This window comes from Rhinatrema bivittatum, chromosome 6 (assembly GCF_901001135.1).
Source record: "Rhinatrema bivittatum chromosome 6, aRhiBiv1.1, whole genome shotgun sequence".
Classification (NCBI taxonomy): Eukaryota; Metazoa; Chordata; class Amphibia; order Gymnophiona; family Rhinatrematidae; genus Rhinatrema; species Rhinatrema bivittatum.
The window spans coordinates 270,498,407-270,522,539 of NC_042620.1; the positions used below are offsets into that span (position 1 = coordinate 270,498,407).

General features: G+C 48.9%; 1 protein-coding gene across 3 annotated transcripts in view; it reads right to left on the reverse strand.

The window, feature by feature from the left end:
• Positions 1 to 3,835: 3,835 nt before the first annotated feature.
• The window catches only part of FAAH2 (fatty acid amide hydrolase 2), a 106,267-nt gene continuing 85,969 nt past the window's right edge, over positions 3,836 to 24,133 (reverse strand). Inside the window, exons 11-12 of one of the 3 annotated variants that reach the window (XR_003857522.1) lie at positions 23,395 to 23,813; positions 3,836 to 4,333 (exon numbers count right to left, since the gene is read on the reverse strand). Coding sequence is in view for 2 of the 3 variants with exons in the window: in XM_029607187.1 (XP_029463047.1) it covers positions 23,638 to 23,813 (176 nt within the window). In the remaining variant the exon portion in view is untranslated. Of the gene's footprint in view, positions 4,334 to 21,889; positions 23,814 to 24,133 lie in introns of those variants that run through there. The other 2 variants (XM_029607187.1, XM_029607188.1) reach the window with 2 other exon arrangements.

A 24,133-nucleotide genomic window follows, 5' to 3' on the forward strand; every position in this document is an offset into this window, starting at 1 on the left:
TACGGGACGCAGCGATGTTTGCTGGCGTTACAACCGGACCACTTGCATCTTACCGGACTGCAAGTTCCGGCATGCGTGTTCCATCTGCGGAGCGAGTCACCCCGCTGTCCGCTGTGGGAAGCGGCCAGCGGAGGGCGCGGGAGCCACTCCCGCTGCTAAAGGTTCCGGAAAGTAGTCTGTCGCTGCTAGCCGTCACGCCTGTGAGGGTGGCGGCTATGCTCCCCTGGCTTAGATTGTATCCGGAGGGGCGGGTGGCTTAATTGTTGCGGGAGGGGTTCACAGCGGGGTTTCCGGATTCCGTTTCCAGAGGGGGGGTGGAGGGCGGGGGGGCGAATTGTCCGGCGGTTGGTGCGGGTGGTACGGGAGAAGTTGCAGGGGGAGATCGATTTGGGTCGGATCGCGGGGCCGTTTGCGGAGGCGCCGTTTCCTAACCTGGTGCTGTCCCCGTTGGCAATAATCCCCAAGAAGGAGGTGGGGAAGTTTCGGCTTATCCATAACCTTTCGTTCCCCGAGGGGCGTTCGGTGAATGACGGGATTCCGCGGGAGTTCTGCGCGGTGCGGTACGCTTCCTTCGACTCGGCGGTGCAGGTGGTGCGGCGTTGTGGCCGTGGGGCTTTGATGGCGAAGGCTGACGTGGAAGCAGCGTTTCGTTTGCTGCCGGTGCATCCGGGGAGTTTTCATCTGCTGGGATTTCGCTTTCAAAGTGAGTTTTACTTTGATAAGTGCATGCCGATGGGCTGCTCGATTGCGTGCGCGTATTTCGAGGCGTTCAGTACCTTCCTCCATTGGGTGGTGGCGCAGCGGACGGGTTCAGAGGATATCGTGCACTATTTGGACGACTTCCTTTTTGTGGGGAGGGCGTCGTCGGGTGTGTGTCAGGGGAGCCTGGGATGCTTTCAGTTGGTGGCGCGGGAGTTCGGGATTCCGCTTTCCGCGGACAAGACCGAGGGGCCTCGGACTCGGCTGGTGTTCCTCGGGATAGAACTAGACTCAGAGGCGATGGTGTCGCGGTTGCCGCGGGATAAGGTGGAGAGGTTGCGCGGGACAGTGCGAGCGGTGCTGGACCGGCCTAAGACGTCGCTGGTGGAAGTTCAGTCTTTGGTGGGGAGTCTAAATTTCGCGTGTAGGGTGATCCCGATGGGTCGGGCGTTTTTGCGGCGACTGACACGCGCGATGTCCGGGGTTCGGCGGAGACACTATCGGATTCGTATAACGGCGCCGATGCGCGTGGACTTGCGGCTGTGGGATACGTTTCTCCAAGGGTTCAATGGGGAGGCCATTTGGCAGTCGAGTCCCCTGTCCAATCACACGCTGGAGTTGTGGACGGATGCAGCGGGATCGGTGGGGTTCGGGGCGTACTTTCAAGGGGCTTGGTGTGCGGCCCGCTGGCCGGAGGACTGGGCGATCACGGGGGTCACGAGCAATATAACATTTCTGGAATTGTTTCCTATCGTGGTGGCCCTGCATGTCTGGGGGGAGCGGCTTAGGGGCATGCGGGTGGTGTTCTGGTGCGATAATCAGGGAGTTGTTGAGGTCATTAATAAGAGGGCGGCGCGGTGTTTGTTGGTGTCCGAATTGTTACGGGAGCTGGTATTACGCTGCATGATGATCAACGTGACTGTTTGGGCCCGGCATGTGCCGGGGGTGGACAATAGTGTGGCTGACTCCCTTTCTCGTTTCAAGTGGGAGTTGTTTCGAGAACTGGCGCCGGAGGCGGACCTGTGTGGAGCTCCAGTGCCCCCTTCCCTCTGGAGGTTTGGTGCCCTGAGGCGTGGGAATTGCTGCGGGCCTCGCTCGCCCCATCGACATGGTCAGGTTATGTAGGAGGCGCCAGAAGGGTGGCGGGGTTCTTTTCTGCCTTGGGGTGGAAGGGGGGACCAGTATCGGACGTGGCTTTGGCGCATTATGTGGTATGGGCCAGGAGGGGGGGGCCGCACGCGGGCGGCCGTGGGGAGACAGTTGGCGGGATTCTCCTTTTTTATGAGGGCTCATGGGTGGGGGTTCCCTTCAGGGCGCTTTGTGGTGCGGCAGATGTTGGCGGGCTGGTTGCGCATGGCGGGACGCCCTCGTGATGGTAGATTACCCATTACGCATGATATTTTAGTGCGGCTCTGGGATGTGCTGGCAGGGTTGTGTGCGTCGGAGTACGAAACCTTGCTGTTTCGAGTGGCATTGGTGTTCGCCTTTTTCGGCGCCTTTCGGGTTAGTGAGTTGGTGGCTAGGGCGGCGGGGAGTGCGGACAGCCTGGGATTGCTGGCCTGTCACGTGGTGGTGACCAGTGGCTCGGTGGTGATCCGGATTCCGCGGTCTAAAACAGACCAGCAGGGCAGGGGGATGGCGGTGGTGCTTTCGGCGGTTCCCGGCTTGCGGACGTGTCCGGTAGCAAACGCGGTGAGTTATTGCCAGGTGCGACCGTTTGATCCGGCAGGATTTTTGGTGCACCAGGATCGGCACCCGTTGACGCGTTATCAGTTCGAGGCGTTAATGCGCCGGGCTTTGGGTGTTGTGGGGCTGGATGCGAGCAGGTTTGGGACGCATTCCTTCAGGATTGGAGTGGCCACTGCAGCAGCGCAAGCGGGGCTGGAGGAGGGGGTTTATACAGCGGATTGGGAGATGGAGGTCGCCGGCGTTCCAGGGGTATATTCGCCCGGGGCCCGGGTTCTCCTGGCAGTAGTCTAACACTTGTTTCCTTGCAGGTGCGGCGGCCGAAGGGACGTCCGTATGGATCTTGGGGCACTCGTATGTGCACTGGGCCTACAGACATGCCTGCGGACGACCTTACGGGCCACACTTGGACTTGACCAGCAGAGGGGTGCGGGTGTACTGGCTGGGGCGGCGGGGCATGAGCTGGGAGGAGTTGATCCCCTGTGTTCGCAGGGAGCGCGCGCGACTGGGGTCGCCGCGGGCCCTGGTGGTGCATTTGGGGGGCAACGATTGGGGTACGATGTCGGGGAGGCATTTCATTCATATAGTCCGGAAGGACTTGATGGCGGTGTCCCTTCTGCTGCCGACCACGGTGTTGTGTTGGTCGGACATTATTGTGCGACCGGCGTTGGGGGACCAGGTCATGTGGCGCAGGAGCCGGTCGAAGGCCAACCAGCAGATAGGGTCCTGGTTGGCCCGTCTGGGGGGCCGGCATATCCGGCACGAGTGGTCGTGGGGGCAGGCCTCGGGGTTGTTCCGGGAGGACGGTGTTCATCTGTCCTTTCTGGGGACTGACCTCTTTCTGATAACCATTCAGGAGGTCCTTGAAGTCTTGTTCCCGTGTTAGGTGCCGCATCTTTGGGGGGCACGGGCATGGGATGCCCGTGTCTATGGCGGTTGGCCCGAGCCAGACTGTTGTTGTTGTTAGACTATGGGGTTTCAGCTGGTACAGGATGGAGGTTGACAACAGGGGGCCGTTGTCAACGTTGGGGGCTCCTTGCTAGCAATGGTGGCGGGAGACCCTGGGGGCCTGGCTCCTTGCAAGACTGGCGGCGGGAGCCCACCCGGGTTCGGCTCCTTGCAAACAAGTGGCGGGAGTGAGAACCGGGGGTGTGAGGCCGGATCAGTGAGCCGGACGGCTGGTAGCGACCATCCTGCCGGGGAGCGGCGGATGGTCGGGGTACTCGGATGCTGAAACCCGGAGGCAATGTTTAATGTTTATTGTTAATTGATGGCTCGGGCCTGTGTATTTAATAAAGCTGCGGCCTTATTTAACCCGACTCTGTCTGTTGGTAAGTTATTGAGAAGTGAGTGAAGGGAGACGAGCGAGTGTGGTCACGTGTGCCCATATTATAGCTGTGACACTGTAGACAACTACAAATTTCAGAAAATATGCTGCAAAGAACAAAAGCAGACGAAGGAATGGGGTTAACTTTATTAGAATTCTTCTTTCACAGCCTTACATCATTGTCCCAAATCACAGTCCATTTAAGGTTTTCACCATACCCTGTGAACAGGTTAGCCCTGCCTCAAGACTGAACAAAAAAAATCATCCCTTGCATTTACGTGCAAAACCCCCAAGCACTGGGGACTTCAGGTTTTTAGGGATCCAGCCAAAACGGTTACCATGCCACGTGGAGCAAGAAGCAGCTGAGCTGAGAATCATGTTTTCATTAGGGAAAGAAATGGCCTCCCTACAGCCTTACACGAGCAAGGCTTCTTCCTCCGTGTTCCTTCATTTTCCTGGCCTGTCAAGGCAAGCCTAGTGCCGGGCTGTTTGAAGACCTCATAAGTAAGCTGTCGCCTCAAAAGTGATAGGATATGCTTGCCCTATCATTCTCAGTGATTATCGTTACTCCATGTCATTCAATGAAGCAACAACAAAGTAAACAGTGCGGATAGGTGGCAGCTGAGAAGAAAAAAAAAAAGACTGATACTTTGGAAGGACTTGCACAATCAAACAATAAATACAGAACTACCGCTTACCTGACAAAGGAAGCTTATGACTTCCAGGAATGTGTAAAACTATGCAAGGAAACGCGTAAATTTACTGTGCATGCTCAAGGCGTCATTTAAAACAATGAGGCCTTAATAGTTCCATTTCTAAAGAGTTAGCATGCATACTGGATTTTTATGGAACTTCTTTGAACCTGTTTAAATATTTTTACTTTGAAAAATGTACAAAAAGTTTGAAAGTGTGGCTAACATTATTTATTCATGTTTTTGCACATATTCTTTCTTGCTTTACAAATAAAAAGATGTATTATTATTTTTTACTTCAAAACAAGAATACATTCTGAATTATTATTATTTTTTTTTTAGTTTCAAAGAAATAAAAGGTCAACAAGTAATTTATAGGTTTTCATTATGATAATGGTTACGTAGTAATGATACTCAAAATAATAAATCCAGATGGTGCCAGACAATCGTATGATTAATACTAAATTATGAAAAAGTCTAGCTAGAAAATGGAAGTATGTATTTTGAACTGGGGAAACCTCATAAAGTGCCAATATAAAGATGCCTCCTATGGCTACTTAATCCAACTCCAATATAAAGGTTGTTGGAAAAAGGTTATAATCATTGGAAAACCCCAGCAGTCCGGTGTAACTTAAGTGGTATACAGCAAATTGATGCTATACCACTTCAAAACTCACAGTTCTGTCGCAAAGATGCTGAATTGAAAGCTTCATGCAATAAGTCTTTTAATCCTGACACTGCAATGTCTTGAGTGGGTTCTCTTCATCAGGGAATGACTTTTAAGCAAGGATGATATCCATATGTCTGGGCTGTGAGAATTCACCAATGGAGTGTTGTGCTTACGCTGAAATTGTGGCAATGCTATTTTTCTGGGTCAAAAGAGCTTCTTCTTCACTCAGAATGCGCGATATGTGATGTACTATGGCCATAGCAGCGATAAGAGTACATCACACATCGCGCATTCTGAGTGAAGAAGAAGCTCTTTTGACCCAGAAAAATAGCATTGCCACAATTTCAGCGTAAGCACAACACTCCATTGGTGAATTCTCACAGCCCAGACATATGGATATCATCCTTGCTTAAAAGTCATTCCCTGATGAAGAGAACCCACTCAAAACATTGCAGTGTCGGGATTAAAAGACTTATTGCATGAAGCTTTCAATTCAGCATCTTTGCGACAGAACTGTGAGTTTTGAAGTGGTATAGCATCAATTTGCTGTATACCACTTAAGTTACACCGGACTGCTGGGGTTTTCCAATGATTATAACCTTTTTCCAACAACCTTTATATTGGAGTTGGATTAAGTAGCCATAGGAGGCATCTTTATATTGGCACTTTATGAGGTTTCCCCAGTTCAAAATACATACTTCCATTTTCTAGCTAGACTTTTTCATAATTTAGTACGTAGTAATGATGGCAGATACCGACCAAAATGGCCCATCCAGTCTGCGCAGCTGAGATTTTTCCCACTTTGGATAAATGTGCATATAAATTATTGTATGCAGCCAGATGCCAATTCCCCTATCCCCCCATGTCTCTCTGTTGATCATGCAACCCTTTACCTACCACTGCCCCCTACATGTTCCCCATGCACGTCCAAAATCTGTTAGAGTAATGGCCTCCATCACCTCAGCTAGCAGACCTTTTCAAGCCTTCTCATTTTCAACTTTGCTTCTTAAAAGATCAGTACTTATTCCAACACACAGGACCTCTTCTACTTCTTACTACCAAGTTTTCCAATTATCACCACAGCCACAGTATTTGAAGCTATTGTAAAAAAAAAAAAAAAAAATCTAGCCTCCCCGTTCTCACTGAAATTTAGCTTTTAACCAGGGTCCCTCCTCGCAGGTCACCACAGCTTCTTGGAAGCCCAATGCTTTTGCACCACCGCCATTCTATGCAAATTACCACAATGCTTTCTCGGAGACCAGATGCACCCATTGCAGTTTTTTTAGGGTTGTTTGTATGGATTAACTGCAAGCAGTTAATTCATACTAATCTTTCAATATTCAGACTGCAAAATAAATGTGGCTTGCAAACAATTAAAAAATGTATGAAGTAGGAACCACCATGGATACGCGTAATCAGGAAGAGCAGGTCTGTTGTCTCCCATAATTTCTCTAAATTCACTCAGTGCAATACCCAGCAGGCATCTCAGCAGAGCATCCAAAGTGAAATAAATGTATTCTAATCACCTAAAAAGTGCCAATATTTTTGTCTCCTTTTAGATCGGAGGGGATTCCAGCTCTCAAGAGCCACAAACAGGCCTGGTTTTCAGGATATCTACAATGAATATGCACGAGATAGATTTGCATAGTGGAAACAGTACATGGAAATCTCTCATATGCATATTATTTGTGGATATCCTGAGAACCAGACCTGTTTGAGGCTCTTGAAGACTGAAGTTGGCCATCCCTGTTTTAGACCATCCTCCTAACAATTGCCCAACAACAAACCAAAACATTGGCCCTTTTCATTTTCCTACTTTATATTATAAAAGCTCATTTGACACTGACCTGATGAAGTGAGTACAACTCCCAAAAGCTAATTAAACATGCATCAAGTTAGTCCAATAAAAATGGATAACCTAATTGGTTGTTGACCTTTATTTCCACATTATTCGCTGGACTAATAAGACAGCTACATTTTTTTTTTTTTAAATGAAAAAATTAAGGACTGGTAAACAAAACTAGATCCCTGGAATAATTTCACTTAAAAAGGTTTCGGATACGCAAACATAGGCACAAGGAAGCTTGAATTACAGTAATACCCACAGTCAGGGCTGCAACCCTCAATCTACTCTTCCACTGCTTTTTAACTACAGTTTCTCCTCTGATGTGTCTATACACTCAGCAGTAAAGGAAAATTGGTTCTTACCTGCTAATTTTCGTTCCTGTAGTACCACAGACCAGTCCAGACTCCTGGGTTTTGCCTCCCTTCAGGCAGATGGAGGCAAAGAAAGTTTTACTGACACTGTCATATAATCATGTGTACCACCTGTAGTTCCTCAGTATTGACCTGTACCCCAGCATAAAAACTGTGAAAAAAACAGTAAAAAAGCGAACAGAGAAAAAAACTTCTATCTGTATTCCATACCAAGAACAAAATTAGTCTTCTCTACCAATGAAAAGAAGTGAAAGGATGACTCTCCACCTCCACAAAACGGGCGAATTCTGGACTCATCTGTGGTACTACAAGAATGAAAATTAGCAGGTAAGAACCAATTTTCCTTTCCCTGTACGTACCTAGATCACTCCAGACTCCTGGGATGTACCAAAGCTTCCTAACTAGGGTGAGACCTGGAGAGTCCCACTCACAAAGCACACTCGCCAAAGGACCGGGAACCTGGATCCCCCAAATCCAAGTGAAAATGCCTAGTGAAAGTATGCAGCGACTTCCAGGTCGTTGCTCTGCAAATTTCCTGTGGTGACGCCATCTAAGCTTCTGCCCACGACGTTGCCTGAGTGTGTGTAGAATGGACTTGCAAACCGTCCGGAACCAAATGACCCTTAGAAATGGACGTTGATCTAATAGCCTCCTTGAGTCAGCATGCGATAGTAGCTTTAGATGCCTGAGAACCTCTGTTTGAACCGCTCCACAAAACAAACAGGTGATCTGACCTCCTAAAGTCATTCATTACCTTGAGATATCTCAACAAAGCTCTAAGCACATTCAAAAGCTTAAGCTGCCTCGCATGAGGAGTAGAGGAGCCCATTTCAGGAAAGGCCGGAAGCTCCACAGTCTGATTCACATGAAATGCTGATACCACCCTTAGCTAAAAACAAGGAAACTGTACACAAAGACACCCCCGAATCTGAAATCTGCAGGAATGGGTCACGGCATGATAAAGCCTGCAACTCCAAGATTCTCCTCGCCAAACAAACAGCCACCAGAAAAACGACCTTCCGGGTCAAATCCTTAATAGTTGCTCTCCAAAGAGTCTCAAAGGGTGTGTCACATCCCCCTGAGAACGAGATTAAGATTCCAGGATGGGTAAACCCTCCTAACCAGCGGGTGCAAATTCTTAACCCCTCGAACAAAATGAACCACATCCAGATGAGAAGATAGAGAGCATCCCTCTACTTTGCCTCTCAAACAACCAAGGGCAGCTACCTGCACCCTAGGAGAGTTGAAAGCAAAACTCTTGACCAAACCCACCTGAAGAAAGGCCAAGATATGAGAGACCACAGCCTGCAAAGCATGCACTCTGATGGTGACATGACTCAAAAACTTTCCAGACTCTCACATACAAAAGAGGAGTACACTTTTGTTTAGCCTGAAGAAGAGTAGCAATAACCACTTCGGAATAGCCCCTGTGTCTCAACCTCCGCCTCTCAAAAGCTATGCCGCTAGACAAAAGTGAGCAGCCTGGTCAGAAAACATGGGACCCTGCCGAAGAAGGCCTGGAAGATGGCTGAAGCGCAAAGGACCGTCCATGGCCAAGTTGTCTAGATCCGTGAACCACGGTCAACATGACCACTCCAGAGCCAACACTACTTCACCCAGATGCCACTCTATCCGCCGCAACACTTTGCGTACTAGAGGCCACAGGGGAAAATGTAAGGCAGAAACCTCCTGAGGCCAGGGCAGCACCAAAGCATCGATGCCCTCGGCCCCGTGTTCTTGCCTCTGACTGAAAAACCATGCCACATTTTTATTGAGGCGAGTCGCCATTAAATTGACATTGTGACAACCTCATTTCTTGCGAATGAGCTGCATTGCCGACTCCAACAGCTCCCACTCCCCTGGATCTAACAACTTGCAACTTAGAAAATCCACTTGAATGTTTTCCACTCCTGCGATGTGCGACACTGCTATCCGCTCCAGCTGATGTTCTGCCCAAAGAATCGGCTCTTGGGCCTCCTGTGCTACTGCTCAACTTTTGGTTCCTTCCTGCCAATTGATGTAAGCTATTTTCATTGCACTGTCTGAAAGGACTCTCACTGACTGACCCCACACCAACTGCAGAAATGCAAGTAAAGCTAACCGTACCACTCTGGTCTCTAAGCGATTGATAGACCATGAAGCCTCTTCTGCGGACCAGATGCCCTGAGTAGACTGCTGCTGACAAACTGCTCCCCAGCCAGATATCAGTAGTAGTGGCATCGGTAGTAAGAATTACCCAATCCGGAACCTCCAGGTCAACCACACGAGCCAGATTGGAAGCTAGCAGCCACCAAGATAGGCTTTCCCGTGCCTCACCCTTGAGCGGCAATGGAAGGTGGAATTCCTCCAAGACTGGGTTCCAACAAGCCAACAGAGCTCTCTGCAGAGGCCTCAGATATGGAAAGGCCCATGGCACTAACTCCAGGGTTGAAGCCATCAAACCCAGAACCTGCAAATAATCCCAAACTCTAGGGACCAGGCAGGGCCAAGAAACGTTGAACTTGCCCCTGAAACTTCAGGGCTCGTTCCTCTGTAAGGAACTCCTTGCCTCTCCAAGTATCAAAGTGAGCTCCCAGATATGCGAGGCACTGCAACGGGCTCCAGGTGTCTTTTCGACAAATTCACCACCCAGCCGAGTAACTCCAGAATATTGATCACCTTCTCCATCAATCGAAGACAAAGGTCCCTCGACTTTGCTCTGATCAGCCATTCATCCAGATAGGGATGCACCAGAACTCCTTCACGTTGCAAAGCCACCACCACCACCACCATAATCTTGGTAAGGGGCATGGCACCATGGCCAATCCGAAGGGAAGTGCCTGAAACTGAAAATGCTGACCCAGAACCATGAACCGCAGAAACCGCTGATGATCTGGCTGAATGGGAATATGCAGGTACGTCTTTGTCAAGTCCATCGAAGCCAGGAATTTGTCCTTGCACACTGCTGCTATTATTGACTTCAGGGTCTCCCTGTGGAACCATGGAACCTTGAGTGCTGCACTTACATGCTTCAAATCCAGAATTGGTCAAAAAGTGCCTTCCTTCTTTGGGACAGCGAAGTAAATGGAATACCTTCCCTTGCCCCACTCCGGGAACTGGGATAACTGCCCTAACTTCCTCAACCGGTCCAATGCCTCTCGCACCACCAACTGTTTGTCTAAAGACCCGCAGGGGGAAACCAGAAACAAGTTGCGGAAGGGCTGATAAAATTCAAACACGTAGCCATCTCTTATCACACTGAGGACACAATGATCCTGGGTAATTTTGGCCCACTCCCTGAAGTACCACGCTAAGTGACCCCCTATAAAAGGAACAGCGGAGTGGACCAGCCTTGCCTCATTGCGAGGACTTAGCTCCAGCGGCTTCCACTGCTTGTGGTAACCCTGAACAGCCTTCAGGCTCCCCAAAAAGACTGATCCCAGGATATCCCCGGAAAGGAAACTGCTTCTGCAGGCCTGGTCCTCCTCTTGCCAGGCAAAATCACCTATCACAAACAAGAGACTGAGCCTGAAAAAACCTCCTGCCCTTAGGCTTATTCTCCGGCAACTTATGGACCTTATTCTCTCCCAGATCCTTCATCAACTGCTCCAGGTCCTCCCCAAACAACAGTCGACCCTTAAAGGGTAGAGACCTCAACTTAGATGTGTCATCTAAGGCTCAACTGAGCCTTAGATGACACATCTGCCACCCAGTTACACAGCCATAACAACTGTCTGGCTAATATCGCCGAACTCATAATCCAAGACAACATCCACAGCAGATCATACAGGGCATCTGCCACGTAAGCCACTGTCACCTCCAAACGGTCAGTCTGAAAAACCTCCACACCAGACTTCACCTGAGCATCCTGAAGCTGCTGCACCCAACATAGACAAGCTTTCTGCATAAAACTAGAACAAATAACCACTTGCAAACTCAGAGCAGACATCTCAAAAATCCTCTTGAGGAGAACCTCCAACGTTTGATCCTGAATATCCTTCAAAGCTGTGGACCCAGCAGCCGGGATAGTCGTCTTTTTTGTCACCGCTGAAACTGCTACATCCACTTTCTGAAGGGGAAAACAGTTCTAGCGCCTGCTCGGGCAAGGGATAAAGCTTTGCCATAGCCCTCCTGACTCTCAAGCCGGCATCGGAAGTACTGCACTCCCGATTCACTAGCTTCCTCAGACTTATGAAATGGGAAGGCTCTAGCTGGACCTCTTAGTTCATCGAGTACCGGGTCAGCACCTTCCACATCAGAGTCTTCTTGAGGAACCTTGAGACCAAGCTCCTCCAGGACCTGCGGGATCAATGGACCTAACTCCTCAAAATGAAACAACCAGACCACCTTAGAGTCATCCCCTTTGGAAACTGGGATCTCCTCCGGGTCACCCCCTGGAACCTCGCCGGCCGCATCCGGATCAACTGAGGCTCTCCTGAACCCTTGGGAACCCCGACTGAGCCCTCCACCTCATCACCAATGAGATCAGAGCCCAACAAATATTAAACCAGTGACAGCCGCGTTTTCTGAGGCTGCCCTGGCTTGGGACCCACCACTGAACCCTTGGAAGGCCAGGACTGGGTCCCCAGCCCTACCGCACTAACCTCCTGCTGAGCCAAATAGGCCTCATGCAACAGGAGAACAAAATCCACTGAAAAAGGCCTGGAAACTCCAGCCAATGGCTGCCCGCAGCAGCAGACCCAGAAGCAGGCAAATTGGCAGCATCAAAATCATCTCTTTCCCCCGCTCCTCCCTGGAGCTCAAACAAGCCGAAGAAAGTCTCAGGAAAGAATCCCCCTCCCCCTTCGTCAATGTACCAGATTCAAAATGGCCGCTGTTCCCACGCCAGAGAAAGTAGATCCGACAAGCTCCGAGCCCCGGTGCGCAGGGTGGGACCATGGCAGGAGATTTTCTTCTCCTTTTCCTAGGCACTGTGCCCTCGGATGGCCCTTCCCCACCAGAAACACAATCAACACACATACCAGCCCGATTCAGGCGTGCACGCGCTGTGCCACACGCGCAGCAAGCTGAGCCGCGCACCATACTGTTGGTGGGGAAAAAATCAAAGTGCCCGAAATGGCCGACGCAACAAAACAACAGAGAAGCAGCCAACAAAAACTACCCCAAACTGCTGAGGCCAAGAGCTGTCCTTTACTTACTGCAGATGCCAGTTTTCTGCCCTTGCCGAACTGCTACTGCTGTTTTTTCAACAAACTTTATACTTACAATGCCTGCTCCTAGAATGGAACACAAAGGCTAGGCAAATAAAAACAGCCAAAAACAAGCAAAGGGCAGCAAAACAAAAAGCAAAAGGGCAGACTGAAGGAAAGGAAACAATCATCCTGAGCCTAAAGCCGCCTTAGTAGCCTCGTGAAAGGGAGGGATCTGGACCACCAGATTTACATCCCTCAGGAGAAAAGGAGTGAGTATACAAAGGGTCACCAACCGCCAGCTTGTCTGCCTCAACCAGACAGGGAAGGATCCACCAGGACCCAAAAACCTCCTGGGAGAAAGGCTCAAAGATCTAAAATCAACTCCCAACTACAGAACTGCAGGTTTTGCACCATCTACCATCTACTGGAGACAGAGAAATACTGAGGAACTACAGGTGGCACTTGTGATTATGTGGTGGAGTCAATAAAACTTTTCTGTCTCCATCTGCTGGAAGGGAGGCAAAACCCAGGAGTCTGGACTAATCTGGATATGTACAGGGAATGATAATTCCTCTAATTCAAGAGTAAGCAAATCCTGTCAAAGCAGTTATGCTGAGAGGACACTCATATATGAGGCTGAAGGACAGTGGCATCCAGTCCATTGGTCTGTAGCCAATTTTCCTGGAATTCCCTACACCACAACTAGTCAATTCTCACTGCATCCAGTGCAAACACCCAAGCTGAACAGCAAATTGCAGTTGTTTAACAGTATGTATTCCAAGCACAGAGCAGGTGAGAGGTGGCAAAGTACTAACCATGTCTTAGTAACAGATACAGGTGAGACATGCTTCCCTTAGTCGACTGGTGTTTATATCATCCAGAAATAGTTATAGGACAACCAACTTGTTATAATAGTCTCCCACCAATGCCTTCACTTCTCCTTACCCCAAGAAGCAAGCAGGAAAGAAAGAGAAGACCTGTGCTTGGGTCTACATATTTTCTGTTGATCAGGAGCTACTCTAATTGTTGTCAGTCAACAGTGTTGTTTCTTAAGAGTTCTTCTTCCTGAGGTTTTAACAGGGAGATCTCATGTAGTACTTGCTCAGCCTCCTGAGAATCTCTGAAAGCTCATCCTTAGCCCCCGTCTTCGGACAATAAGCCAAATAAGGAGCATTAGCAGGCTAATGCAATATCGGTGCGCGTTAAATGGACGCTCATCATTGAGCGCCTGCTCCCTTAACGCGCGCTGATCCACCTCTCTGGGGCGCCTAAAGCAAAATGCAAATGGACTGCCACAGTAAAAAGGAGGCACATGGGTAAATTGTGTGCCCTCGGCAGCAGGCACCCCGGAGAGGTAGCTGTCAGCTGGTTAGCAAAACAGATGCTCATTAATTGAGCGTCCCTTTTCCTAACCTGACCGCCGGCACCTTTTTTTTTTTCTGGATATTCTAATTTTTTAGATTGGTGATATTAACACCTGCTCGAGTCAGGTGATACTTTTAGCGAGTAAAAATGAGGGCGTCGGGCGCACATTTTGTTTTTGCATTTGGGGGCAAAGATAATAGCCTCATCAACATGCATTTGCATGTGAAGCGTTATTACCTGGACGTGCGTTTTGGATGCATTAAAGGAAAGTTAGTTCTCACCTGTTAATTTTCGTTCCTGTAGTACCAAAGATCAGTCCAGACTGCTGGGTTATGCCTCCCTTCCAGCAGATGGAGTCAGAGAGAAAACTGAAAAGCACCACCCATATAACCCGGGGTGCCACCTGTGATCCCTCAGTATTATTGATGATAAAGCAGAATGAAAAACCATTGCCACTAAAAAAGGCTTGTGTAAGATAAAAACTTAAATACACTTTGCAACCAGTGACTAGATCAAGTTAAAACTAAACCTGCTCAATAAATGAAGCAACATAAACGTGCAAGGATAACCATGTAGTCTTTCCAAGATCAGAAACAGACCTGCAATATGTAATTTTTAGTGAGTTACCTGTTTTACGAGTTTTGGTTTTTATGAATTCTGCTACTGCAAATTCTAATCATTGTTAACCGCCTTGATATTAATTTGAAAGTCGGTATATAAAGTTAAATAAATAAATTATGAACAGCTGACTGGACTCTCCTGTGTACAGGCAAGGCGTGTGGACTGATCCTTGGTAATACAGGAATGAAAATTAACAGGTGAGAACTAATTTTCCTTTCCCTGTACGTACCAGGATCAGTCCAGACTGCTGGGATGTACTCAAGCTGCCCTAAATGGGGTGGGACCTGGAGAGTCCCGTGCGAAGCACACTACCGCCAAAGGAATCCACCCTCTGATCCCTCACATCCAACCGGTAATGCTTAGCAAACGTGTGTAAGGACTTCCACGTGGCCGCCTGACAAATCTCTTGCGGCGAGACACACTGACTTTCTGCCCATGAAGCCGCCTGAGACCGAAGAGAATGCGCCTTTAGACCTTCCAGCACTGGGCGCCCGCAACATATGTAAGCAGAAGCAATGGTGTCCTTCAACCATCTGGCGATAGTAGTCTTAGACGCCTGAACCTCTTTCTTCGGACCACTCCACAGAACGAAGAGATGATCAGACAATCGAAACGGATTAGTAACCTCCAAATATCGCAATAGGACCCTACGGACATCCAATCTCTGTAGATCCCTATCTTCCTCAGAAAAGGCTGGTAATTCGACGGATTGATTAACATGAAAGGCCGAAACCACCTTAGGTAAAAAAGAAGGTACTGTGCGAAGAGAGATACCCGAATCCGAAATACGTAAAAAAGGTTCTCGACAGGACAGGGCTTGAAGCTCGGAGACGCACCTAGCCGAACAAATAGCCACGAGGAACACCGCTTTAAGCATCAAGTCTTTAAGCGTCGCTCACTTTAACGGCTCAAAAGGTGATCTGCAGCGAGATCGGAGAACCAAGTTTAAACTTCAAGATGGACAAACCGCTCGTACCGGTTTAAAGTGCTTAGCCCCCTTCAAAAACCGCATCACATCCGGGTGAGCCGCTATGGCACGCCCATCAATCTTACCACGGAGGCTGCCCAAGGCCAAAACCTGAACAAGGAGCGAACTGTAAGACAGGCCCTTTCGCAACCAGTCCTGTAAAAATGACAGAATGTCAACGATAGTGGCTCGTCGAGGGGACAAACTGAACTCACGGCACCAAGAATCAAAGACTTTCCAGACCCAGACATAGGTAAGCGAAGTAGAAGTTTTCCAAGCTCGGAGAAGCGTAGAAATAACTGCCTCCGAGTAACCCTTTCTTCTTAACTGCCTCCTTTCATAAGCCAAGCCGCTAGACAGAATCGATGTGCCTGCTCTAAAAATACTGGACCCTGTCGCAGCACGTTGGGTAGGTGACTGAAACGCAGCGGACGGTCCACCGCTAGGTTGATCAGATCGGCAAACCATGGCCTCCGGGCCCACTCGGGAACGACTAGAATTACTGGCCCCTGGTGAGACTCTATGTGGCGTAAAACCTTTCCGATGAGAGGCCACGGAGGAAACACATAAAGGAGGACGTGCGGTGGCCAGGGAAGAACCAGAGCATCCACCCCTTCGGACCCGTGGTCTCGTGTGCGACTGAAGAAGCGAGCCGCCTTTGCGTTCCGACGAGTCACCATCAGATCCAGGTGTGGGGTCCCCCATCGCCTTAATATCATGCTCATCGCTTCCTCCGACAGTTTCCATTCCCCGGGATCCAACTGTTGTCGGCTGAGGAAGTCCGCCTGAACGTTGTCCGGCGATGTGAGACGCCGCAATCTGGTCGAGGTGGTGCTCTGCCCATCTCATCAACATGTCGGTCTTGTCGGACATGGGTCGACTTCTGGTGCCTCCTTGCCTGTTTATGTAGGCCACCGCGGTCGCATTGTCGGAGAGAATCCGCACCGTCTTGTTGCGTAGTAGTGGTAAAAAATGTTGTAGAGCCAGCTGGACCGCTCTGGTCTCCAACCTGTTGATGGACCACCGTGCCTGCCACGGGGTCCAAAGGTCCTGAGCTGACCTCGATTGGCACACTGCTCCCCAACTGGAGAGACTGGCATCTGTCGTTACCACTATCCATTGGGGACTCTCAAGGTAGACCCCCTTCAAAAGGTGATCCGGATTGAGCCACCAGGACAGGCTGGACCGGGCCGGTTCGAGCAGAGGTAGAGGGATCTGGTACTCCTCCGATTTGGGGTCCCAACGTGAGAGCAGTGCCCTCTGCAATGGTCGTAAGTGTGCAAAAGCCCAAGGGACTAGCTCCAGGGTAGACGCCATATATCCAAGAACCTGCAAATAATCCCACACCACTGGGGAGGGGAGAGAGAGAAGGTGCCTCACCCGGAACATCAACCGGTCCATGCGATAGAGGGGTAATGAGACTCTGCCCGTCAACGTATCGAACCGAGCCCCCAAGAACTCTATTACCTGAGTGGGTTCCAGTTGGCTTTTGGCACAGTTGACCACCCAGCCCAGAGACTGCAGACGACTCACAACCGAACGAACCGCCGTGCAACAGAGTTGCTCCGATTTCGCCCGAATGAGCCAATCGTCCAGGTACGGATGCACCAGAATTTCTTCCCGACGTAAGCTTGCCGCCACGACCACCGACACCTTGGTGAATATGCGAGGAGCAGTCGCCAGGCCAAAGGGTAGGGCACGAAACTGATAGTGCTGACCCAGAACCATGAACCTGAGAAACCACTGGTGGTGCTCCTGTATCCCTATGTGAAGATATGCCTCCGTCAGATCCAAAGAAGCCAAAAATTCTCCTTTGTGCACCGCCACAATGACTGACCGCAACGTTTCTATACTAAAGCGAGGCACTCGCAAGGCTTTGTTGAACTGCTTTAGGTCCAATATCGGGCGGAAGGACTCATCCTTCTTTGGTACCACAAAATAGATGGAGTATCAACTGGTCCGGCATTCCGACGGAGGAACCGGCGTAATGGCTCCGAGGGCCCTCAAGCGCTCCAGTGTCTGAAGGACCACCTGTTGCTTGAGAGGAGGCCCACAAGGTGACATCAGGAAAAGATCCCGGAGGGGACGAGCAAAATCCAAAGCGTAGCCACGACTTATAATATCTAGTACCCACTGATCGGACATAATTCGGACCCATTCCTCGTAAAAGTGGGACAGCCGACCTCCGATGTTCGGAATGGGTCGGAGTCCCTTCATTGTGCAGGCTTGTTGTTGCTGGCAAAGGCATGGGTTCCCACTCGCTGAGGCCGCCCGCACGGACTCCCAAGGCGACCACTTCAAAAATGCGCTTAAGCAACACTTCCAATTTCCAATCCTGAAGGTCCTTCAGCGCTGTGCCTCCAGTCACCAGGATAGTAGTATGCTTGGCTATAGCCGTGACTGCCGAATCCACCTTGGGAACCTTAAGGAGGTCGAGAGTCTCCACCAGGAGTGGATACAACTTTTTCATAGCTCTGGTGACTCGCAAGGAAGCCTCCGGGGCCTCCCACTCCCGTGACACAATCTGTGAAAGCTTTGGATGGAAAGGGAACATCTGAGGCGGAGCCCGAAGTCCCGCTAACGCAGCATACCCCGTAGACACCTCCGAGGCGTCCGGGGACAGAGGGAGCTCCAGTTCCTGCAGCACATGCAAGATTAAATGGTCCAGTTCCTCCCTATGGAACAGCTGCAGGACCTGTGGATCATCACCCTCCACCGGCGTGACGACATCTCCCTTGTCGTCCAGAGAGAAGGGGTCCTGGGAACCCGGATCCACCGGGTCCACTGGATCGGGTAACCTACCCGGAAACTTATCCCCCGAGTCCCTCGGGGTCTTGGCTGGGAGAGGAGCCTGAGTATCCCACTCAGACTCTGCCTCCAAAAATGCCCTGTGCATCAGCAAAATAAATTTTGATGAAAAAGACTGCCGCCACTTTAAGGCACCCCCCGATGCCTTGCCCGAAGGAGGAGCTGGTTCTGCCAGCAAGCCGCGCGGTCTGTGAGGCGGGTATAGTGGAGCAGGGAGATCCCCTCCCTCCTCCGAGTCATCAGCATCGGAGGCAGACAAAATGGCCGCCGCTCCTGCGATAACCGGGAGCGATCTCGGCCCCTGCCTCCCCGCTCTTGGTCTTCCCGGGCCTCCTGCGCCCCGAAACAGGCGCCCCCCGCGGCGAATCGCTGCTCTGCGAAGGCCCTTCGCCCCCGGGGAAACACCGGGAGCAGAGGCCTTTGCGGGAGAGCTGGAGCCCCGGCTCTCCGCAGGAGCTGCATGCCATCCCACGAGGCATGGACTGCAGCCGGGTGAAGAGCTCCACCCCCTCCGGAGGGCCGGGAGTGATGGCAGGCGCGGCTGAGCAAAAAGGACACCAGCTCCAAAAAGTTAAGTCCTTTAAAATCTCCCTTTTTCTTTTTTTTTGTATCTCAGCCCACGGGGAACGGCAGTATGGGGAGGGGGGGGGGGGGGGGGCCAGAGGAATGGAGCGTCTCTGAGGGAGGGGGAGAGTGACCGGCCCACCAGTAAATCCTCCCCCTCTGCTCACCGGGCCAGCTAAAAACCCTCCGGGAAAAGGAAGCAGGACAAAGCCCTGCCGTGCCTGCCTATAGTTGGCTGCTTGGAAAGGTAGAAAAGTACAGTAGCTCTCACTTTTTTTTTTTTTTTAAATGACCCAGTCACAGGTGCTAAAGCTGCATTGAAGCCTTCCATCTTTATTTATCTTTTTTTTTTTTTTAAAGATTCAAACCTGGTGGGGCAAGGCCCCAAGGGAACCAAGATCAGGACCGCAGGGTATGTCTCTCATCTGCTGGAGTCAGAGAAAATACTGAGGGATCGCAGGTGGCACCCCGGGTTATATGGGTGGTGCTTTTCAGTTTTCTCTCTGACTCCATCTGCTGGAAGGGAGGCATAACCCAGCAGTCTGGACTGATCCTGGTACGGACAGGGAACCCCCATTTTGCATCAGGAGTTATTGACGTGCGTCCAAACCGCACATCCAGTCACGGATTGAGCCATGCACTGCAGCCAGCGCACTGTATTGCATCAGCCTGTAGGTTAGGTCAGGAAAGGCATTGAAGGGCAAAGTGAAAATCAAGCAGCAACTCAAACCCAAAGGAACAGTTTATGAAGTACCCAGGCTAATTTTTGCTCCATAACATTTCACATCTGTGAGCAATGATAAATAAATGAAACGTGTCAGTGCTTACATTGAGCGCTGCACCATATCCTTTATTCAAACCCCCCCAAGTATTTCTCCTTTCTAGAGTCTCATCATTGACTGCTGGCTGCCAAGTGGATAGAATCCCACTGCAGGCATAAACAAAGGTACTAGCACAGTGCCTCATATAGCAGCAGAGACAGAAATGTCAGGGAAGATGGACGGCAACAAAGAATAAGAGATATCTCTTCTCACTCACAAGAAAAGAAGACCAGCTGTTCTTTAATCTATCCCATGTTTATTTTATATATGTATGTGTGTATTTATCTATGTCTACACACACACACACACACACACCCTTTCCTCAGTTTAGGAACTACCCAAAGCAATGAACAAACAAACACAATAAGTGCAGTCCTGTCATACAAAGCAAATAATATAAAGTAAAACGAAAACTCAAGAATAACATCATAGACAGAACAGATCAATTAGGAGTGGAGGAGTAGCCTAGTGGTTAGTGGGCTATGAACGAGGAGACCAGGGTTCCAGTTCCGCTGTCGCTCCTTGTGACCTTGGGCAAGTCACTTTACCCTCCATTGCCTCAGGTGCCAACTTAGATTGTAAGCCCTCTGGGGATAGGGAAATACCTACAGTACCTGAATGCAATCCACTTTGAAGCGCTGAAAAAGTGCAAAAAGCGGAATATAAAAAATCTAAATTTAAATAAACAACCAGTCGTTCAGATACGGATAGACAAGAATGCCCTCCTTGCACAGAGATGCCACTACCACCACCATGATCTTGGAGAAGATCCTGGGCATAGTAGCCAGCCTCAAGGGTAGGTCCTGAAATTGATGACATCCCAGAATGGCAAAGCATACGAAACAATGTTTCTAGCGAATGGGAATATGTAGATAGGGCTCTATCAGGTCGAGAGATGTGAGAAATTTCCTTTTTTATACTGCCATTCTGAAATGAGTCACACGCAAATGTCAACCGACTCCCTTGAGATCCAGGATGGGCCAAAAGGACCCCTCTTCCTTCTTGGGAACAAAAAAACAAATGGAATAGCGCCCCGTATTTTCTTGTGATCTGGGAACAGTGATTATGGCTTCCAAATCCAACAGCCTCCTTAACATAGTCTCCATTGCCACTCTCTTCTGTAAAGAGTTGCATGGAGAGATAATAAATGCATCTAAAGGAATTTGGAAAAATTCTAGAGCATAGCTGTCCCTTACCACTTCCAGGACCCACTGGTAATTCGTAATCTGGGCCCATCTTTGATAAAAGTGAGTTTTCCTATCTCCTGATACCATCTGAGTCATCCAACGTATCATGATCCACATCCCCATAAACATCTCCAGGGATAGCCTCCCTGTGGCATTTGCCTGCAGTGGCTGAAAAATGGGAGACCCAAGCATGCAATCCCTTCTTAGTGGGTTGCTTCGCCTCCGCTGGGCATCCCTGCAGAAAAACCTGCAGGCCTTGGAAAAATTCCACACAAGAGAAGGAAGATGGATCCATACCAGGGCCTAAAGGCCCAAACATGGCACACTCCAACCCCTCTCTTGGGGATACCTCTGCCAGCGGGAACAAGGGGGAAGGGTAACTGTCCACTGTGTCACTTTCCAGCCCTCTACCCTCTAGAGCCACCATAGGCCAAGGGGATGTCCCAACTTCGAAAAAATTGGTAGCAGCCAAATCACCTTGAGCATCTAAATAGCGCTTATACAGTCATAGAGAGAACAATGGATGGACTGCCTTATATGGCAAGCCTCACAAGCAGCAAGGCCCTTAGACGTTTTTGTCCCTGGCACCAGTATCGATGCCCACTGCTCTTGGATTCGTTCTGCGACTGAAGAACCGTGGTACCTTCGCGTTGTTTGAGCTTGCTAGTAAATCCAGGTACAGGCGACCCTGGATGTGCTCGCGCATATACGTGCTCAAATCTAGGCCGCAGCCTTACGTGCACAAGTAATTGCGCATGTGCACGTCATCAGGACATCGCTGCGCAGCCAGAATGTGTGCACACATCTAAGCAGGTGGGAAAAAACTGCCACCGTAGCTTACCACGCGGCTGACTGAATTGAGCCTGAGAAGCGGGGCCTAGCCAACATCTGCTCAACCCGACAAATCCAAGCTGCTTCCACTCACATCCCAGAGAAGGGAGTAAGAGATGCAAAGGAAAAACGTCGAGGGAAGGACCCGACCCGGTAAGGAAAAAATAAAAAAGAGGGGGGATCTAAAACTTCCCTACTTTTTTTTTTTTTTTAACCTGACCTCAGCCCTCCCTGGCTGAGAAAATGATCAGCTACAGGAGGAGAGGGCACAAGCCTTCACCGCCGAGCACTTCCTCAACCTCTTTTCTGCCTTTTTTTTTTTTTTAAGTCTACGCCTAATCAAGCCTCCAGACTTAAAGCGCTCAACTGAGGGAGGGACCTAACGGATGTCACCTCAGGAGCTCAAACAGTGCTTTTGAATCTTCTCCTAATCTTCTATCTTCTTTTTTTTTTTTTTTTGGTAACAAGCAATCCCCACAAGGGAGATGCATGTCCACCATTTTCTGGAGATGGAGAATACTGGCAGACTGATGTTGGGGCAGAGCTAAAGGTCAGTGAGTCAGCTTTACTGAAAACATGGTTGTTCAAACACGCTTATAAAACAACAAACTGCCTAATTACATAATTTCAGAATATCTGAAGAACAAACTCCAATAGAATTTATCTCACGAAAATTACAGATACAAAAATCAACCATATAATGAGACTTTAATATTTATTCTCCCACACTCACTACCTGCAACTATACATCAACTGGCATTCAATGTGTGTCACTGCCTTTTGTCTGGTGTCTTAACTGTGAATGTTTAATCTGTAAACCATTGTGATCTAATGATTCTCACTTGCAACAACTGTATATAAAACCTCTAAATAAATAAAATAAATCCTTCATCTCCATTTGCTGATAGGAGTGCATAAGCTGCTTGTGTGGATTGGCCTGCCTCAGTAAAGAGGAAACTACATTAGAGGAGGAACATGAGTAGGATCCCTTTATTTTGAATGTTTTTCCCATGTGGATAATTATGGAATCCTAAGATATGTACTGGCCTACCTTGCATTGTGGTATCTTGCAGGGATATGTTCCTACTCATACATATTATTCAGTACAGCACAAGAACATGTGAAGAAGCATACTGCATTGGTGAGACAGGTCAGGAATTAAAGAGTCAATTAAAATAGACACAAGATCAAACACCAACGAAATACAAAAGGTGCTACTTCTGTGGGGGAGAACTTTTTGGAATGAAACCACTACATCAATAATCTAGGGGAGCATATTCAGTAGGCCGGTTAATGGATAAGTTATCTGGCTAAAGTTAGCCAAATAACTTCTTCATTCTATTCTGACCTGAAGAAAAGAGTATGAACTATCAAAAGATAGTTAAGAAATGTATTAAATTAGTCCAATAAAAATGTATAACCTTATATTTGTTTTTGTTTTTTTAACCTTCACTTCATACATATACATGCCCATTAGATTCTTAATCTCTTGCCTGCAACAATGCTCTATCCTATTGCTAATCCATTAATGCCCTGGGTTCATGGGACCTCCAATAATCATAGTACAAAAATTGTAAGGTTGATGGTAATGCTATTAAAGGCTCTGCAGGTGACTTAAGGAGCCAAGAGCGTGATGGACTTCTAATAAAGATATCACAAGAGCAAACAGCATAGCATGTGATAAATTCTTCCCAGCAAGAACCTACTAAAGACTTGTCAATGATGCCAAAAAGATGACAGCTCATTTGTAATGGAACTAGTTGTCAAGTACAGTTGGACTTTTCAAGCCAAGGTCATCCTCATTTACCTTTCAGTTAGGTGCTGGACTTTAATGTGTTGCTTACCCTACACTAAAGGCTTCATGACACACTGGGCATGAGCGTATGAGGAGTGGCTTGGCTGAGCTGTTCCTTCATTTCTGACTGCTGGTGGCAAGAATTTGGTTTCTGGTAGATCCGACCACTCAAGATTATAGCTGATCCCTCTTTATTCTTCTGATGTTTCAGGCCATCACCTTCTTCCACTGCATTTTGGTTGTTAAGGAAATTAGTTATGACTTTCCAGGAAGGGTCCAACCACCGAAAGCTTTCTCCAGGTATTTAGCGACAGTTAGTGTGAGATGGTCATTGAAATGACTAGCAACCAACTGGATGCCCAGAGGAAGTCCTTCACTGCTTAAGCCAAGTGGGCACTGGGTTACCGGTAAACCTAGGGCATTAAAGATACCTACAAGAAAAAGAGAGGCAGAACAGATCCTTAACATAAAGATTTTTGCTCATGGTATAATTATCAATCTTGCCCCATTTTCCCACTATTAAAAAATGAAACCTACAGCTCTGTAGGGTCAAAGATTTTGCATTTCTGATTAGTTGAGTACATGCATGTTCATGGCATTAAATAGGATGATAAACAGAAAAGGGAATTCAATTCATTTCAGATAATTCAGAAGTTATAGTATGAGGCTCCAGTCAGGGTAGACTCAGGGGCAACATAAGAAAATATTGCTTCACTGAAAGGGTGGGGGACCCCCAGTAGAGCAGTGGTTC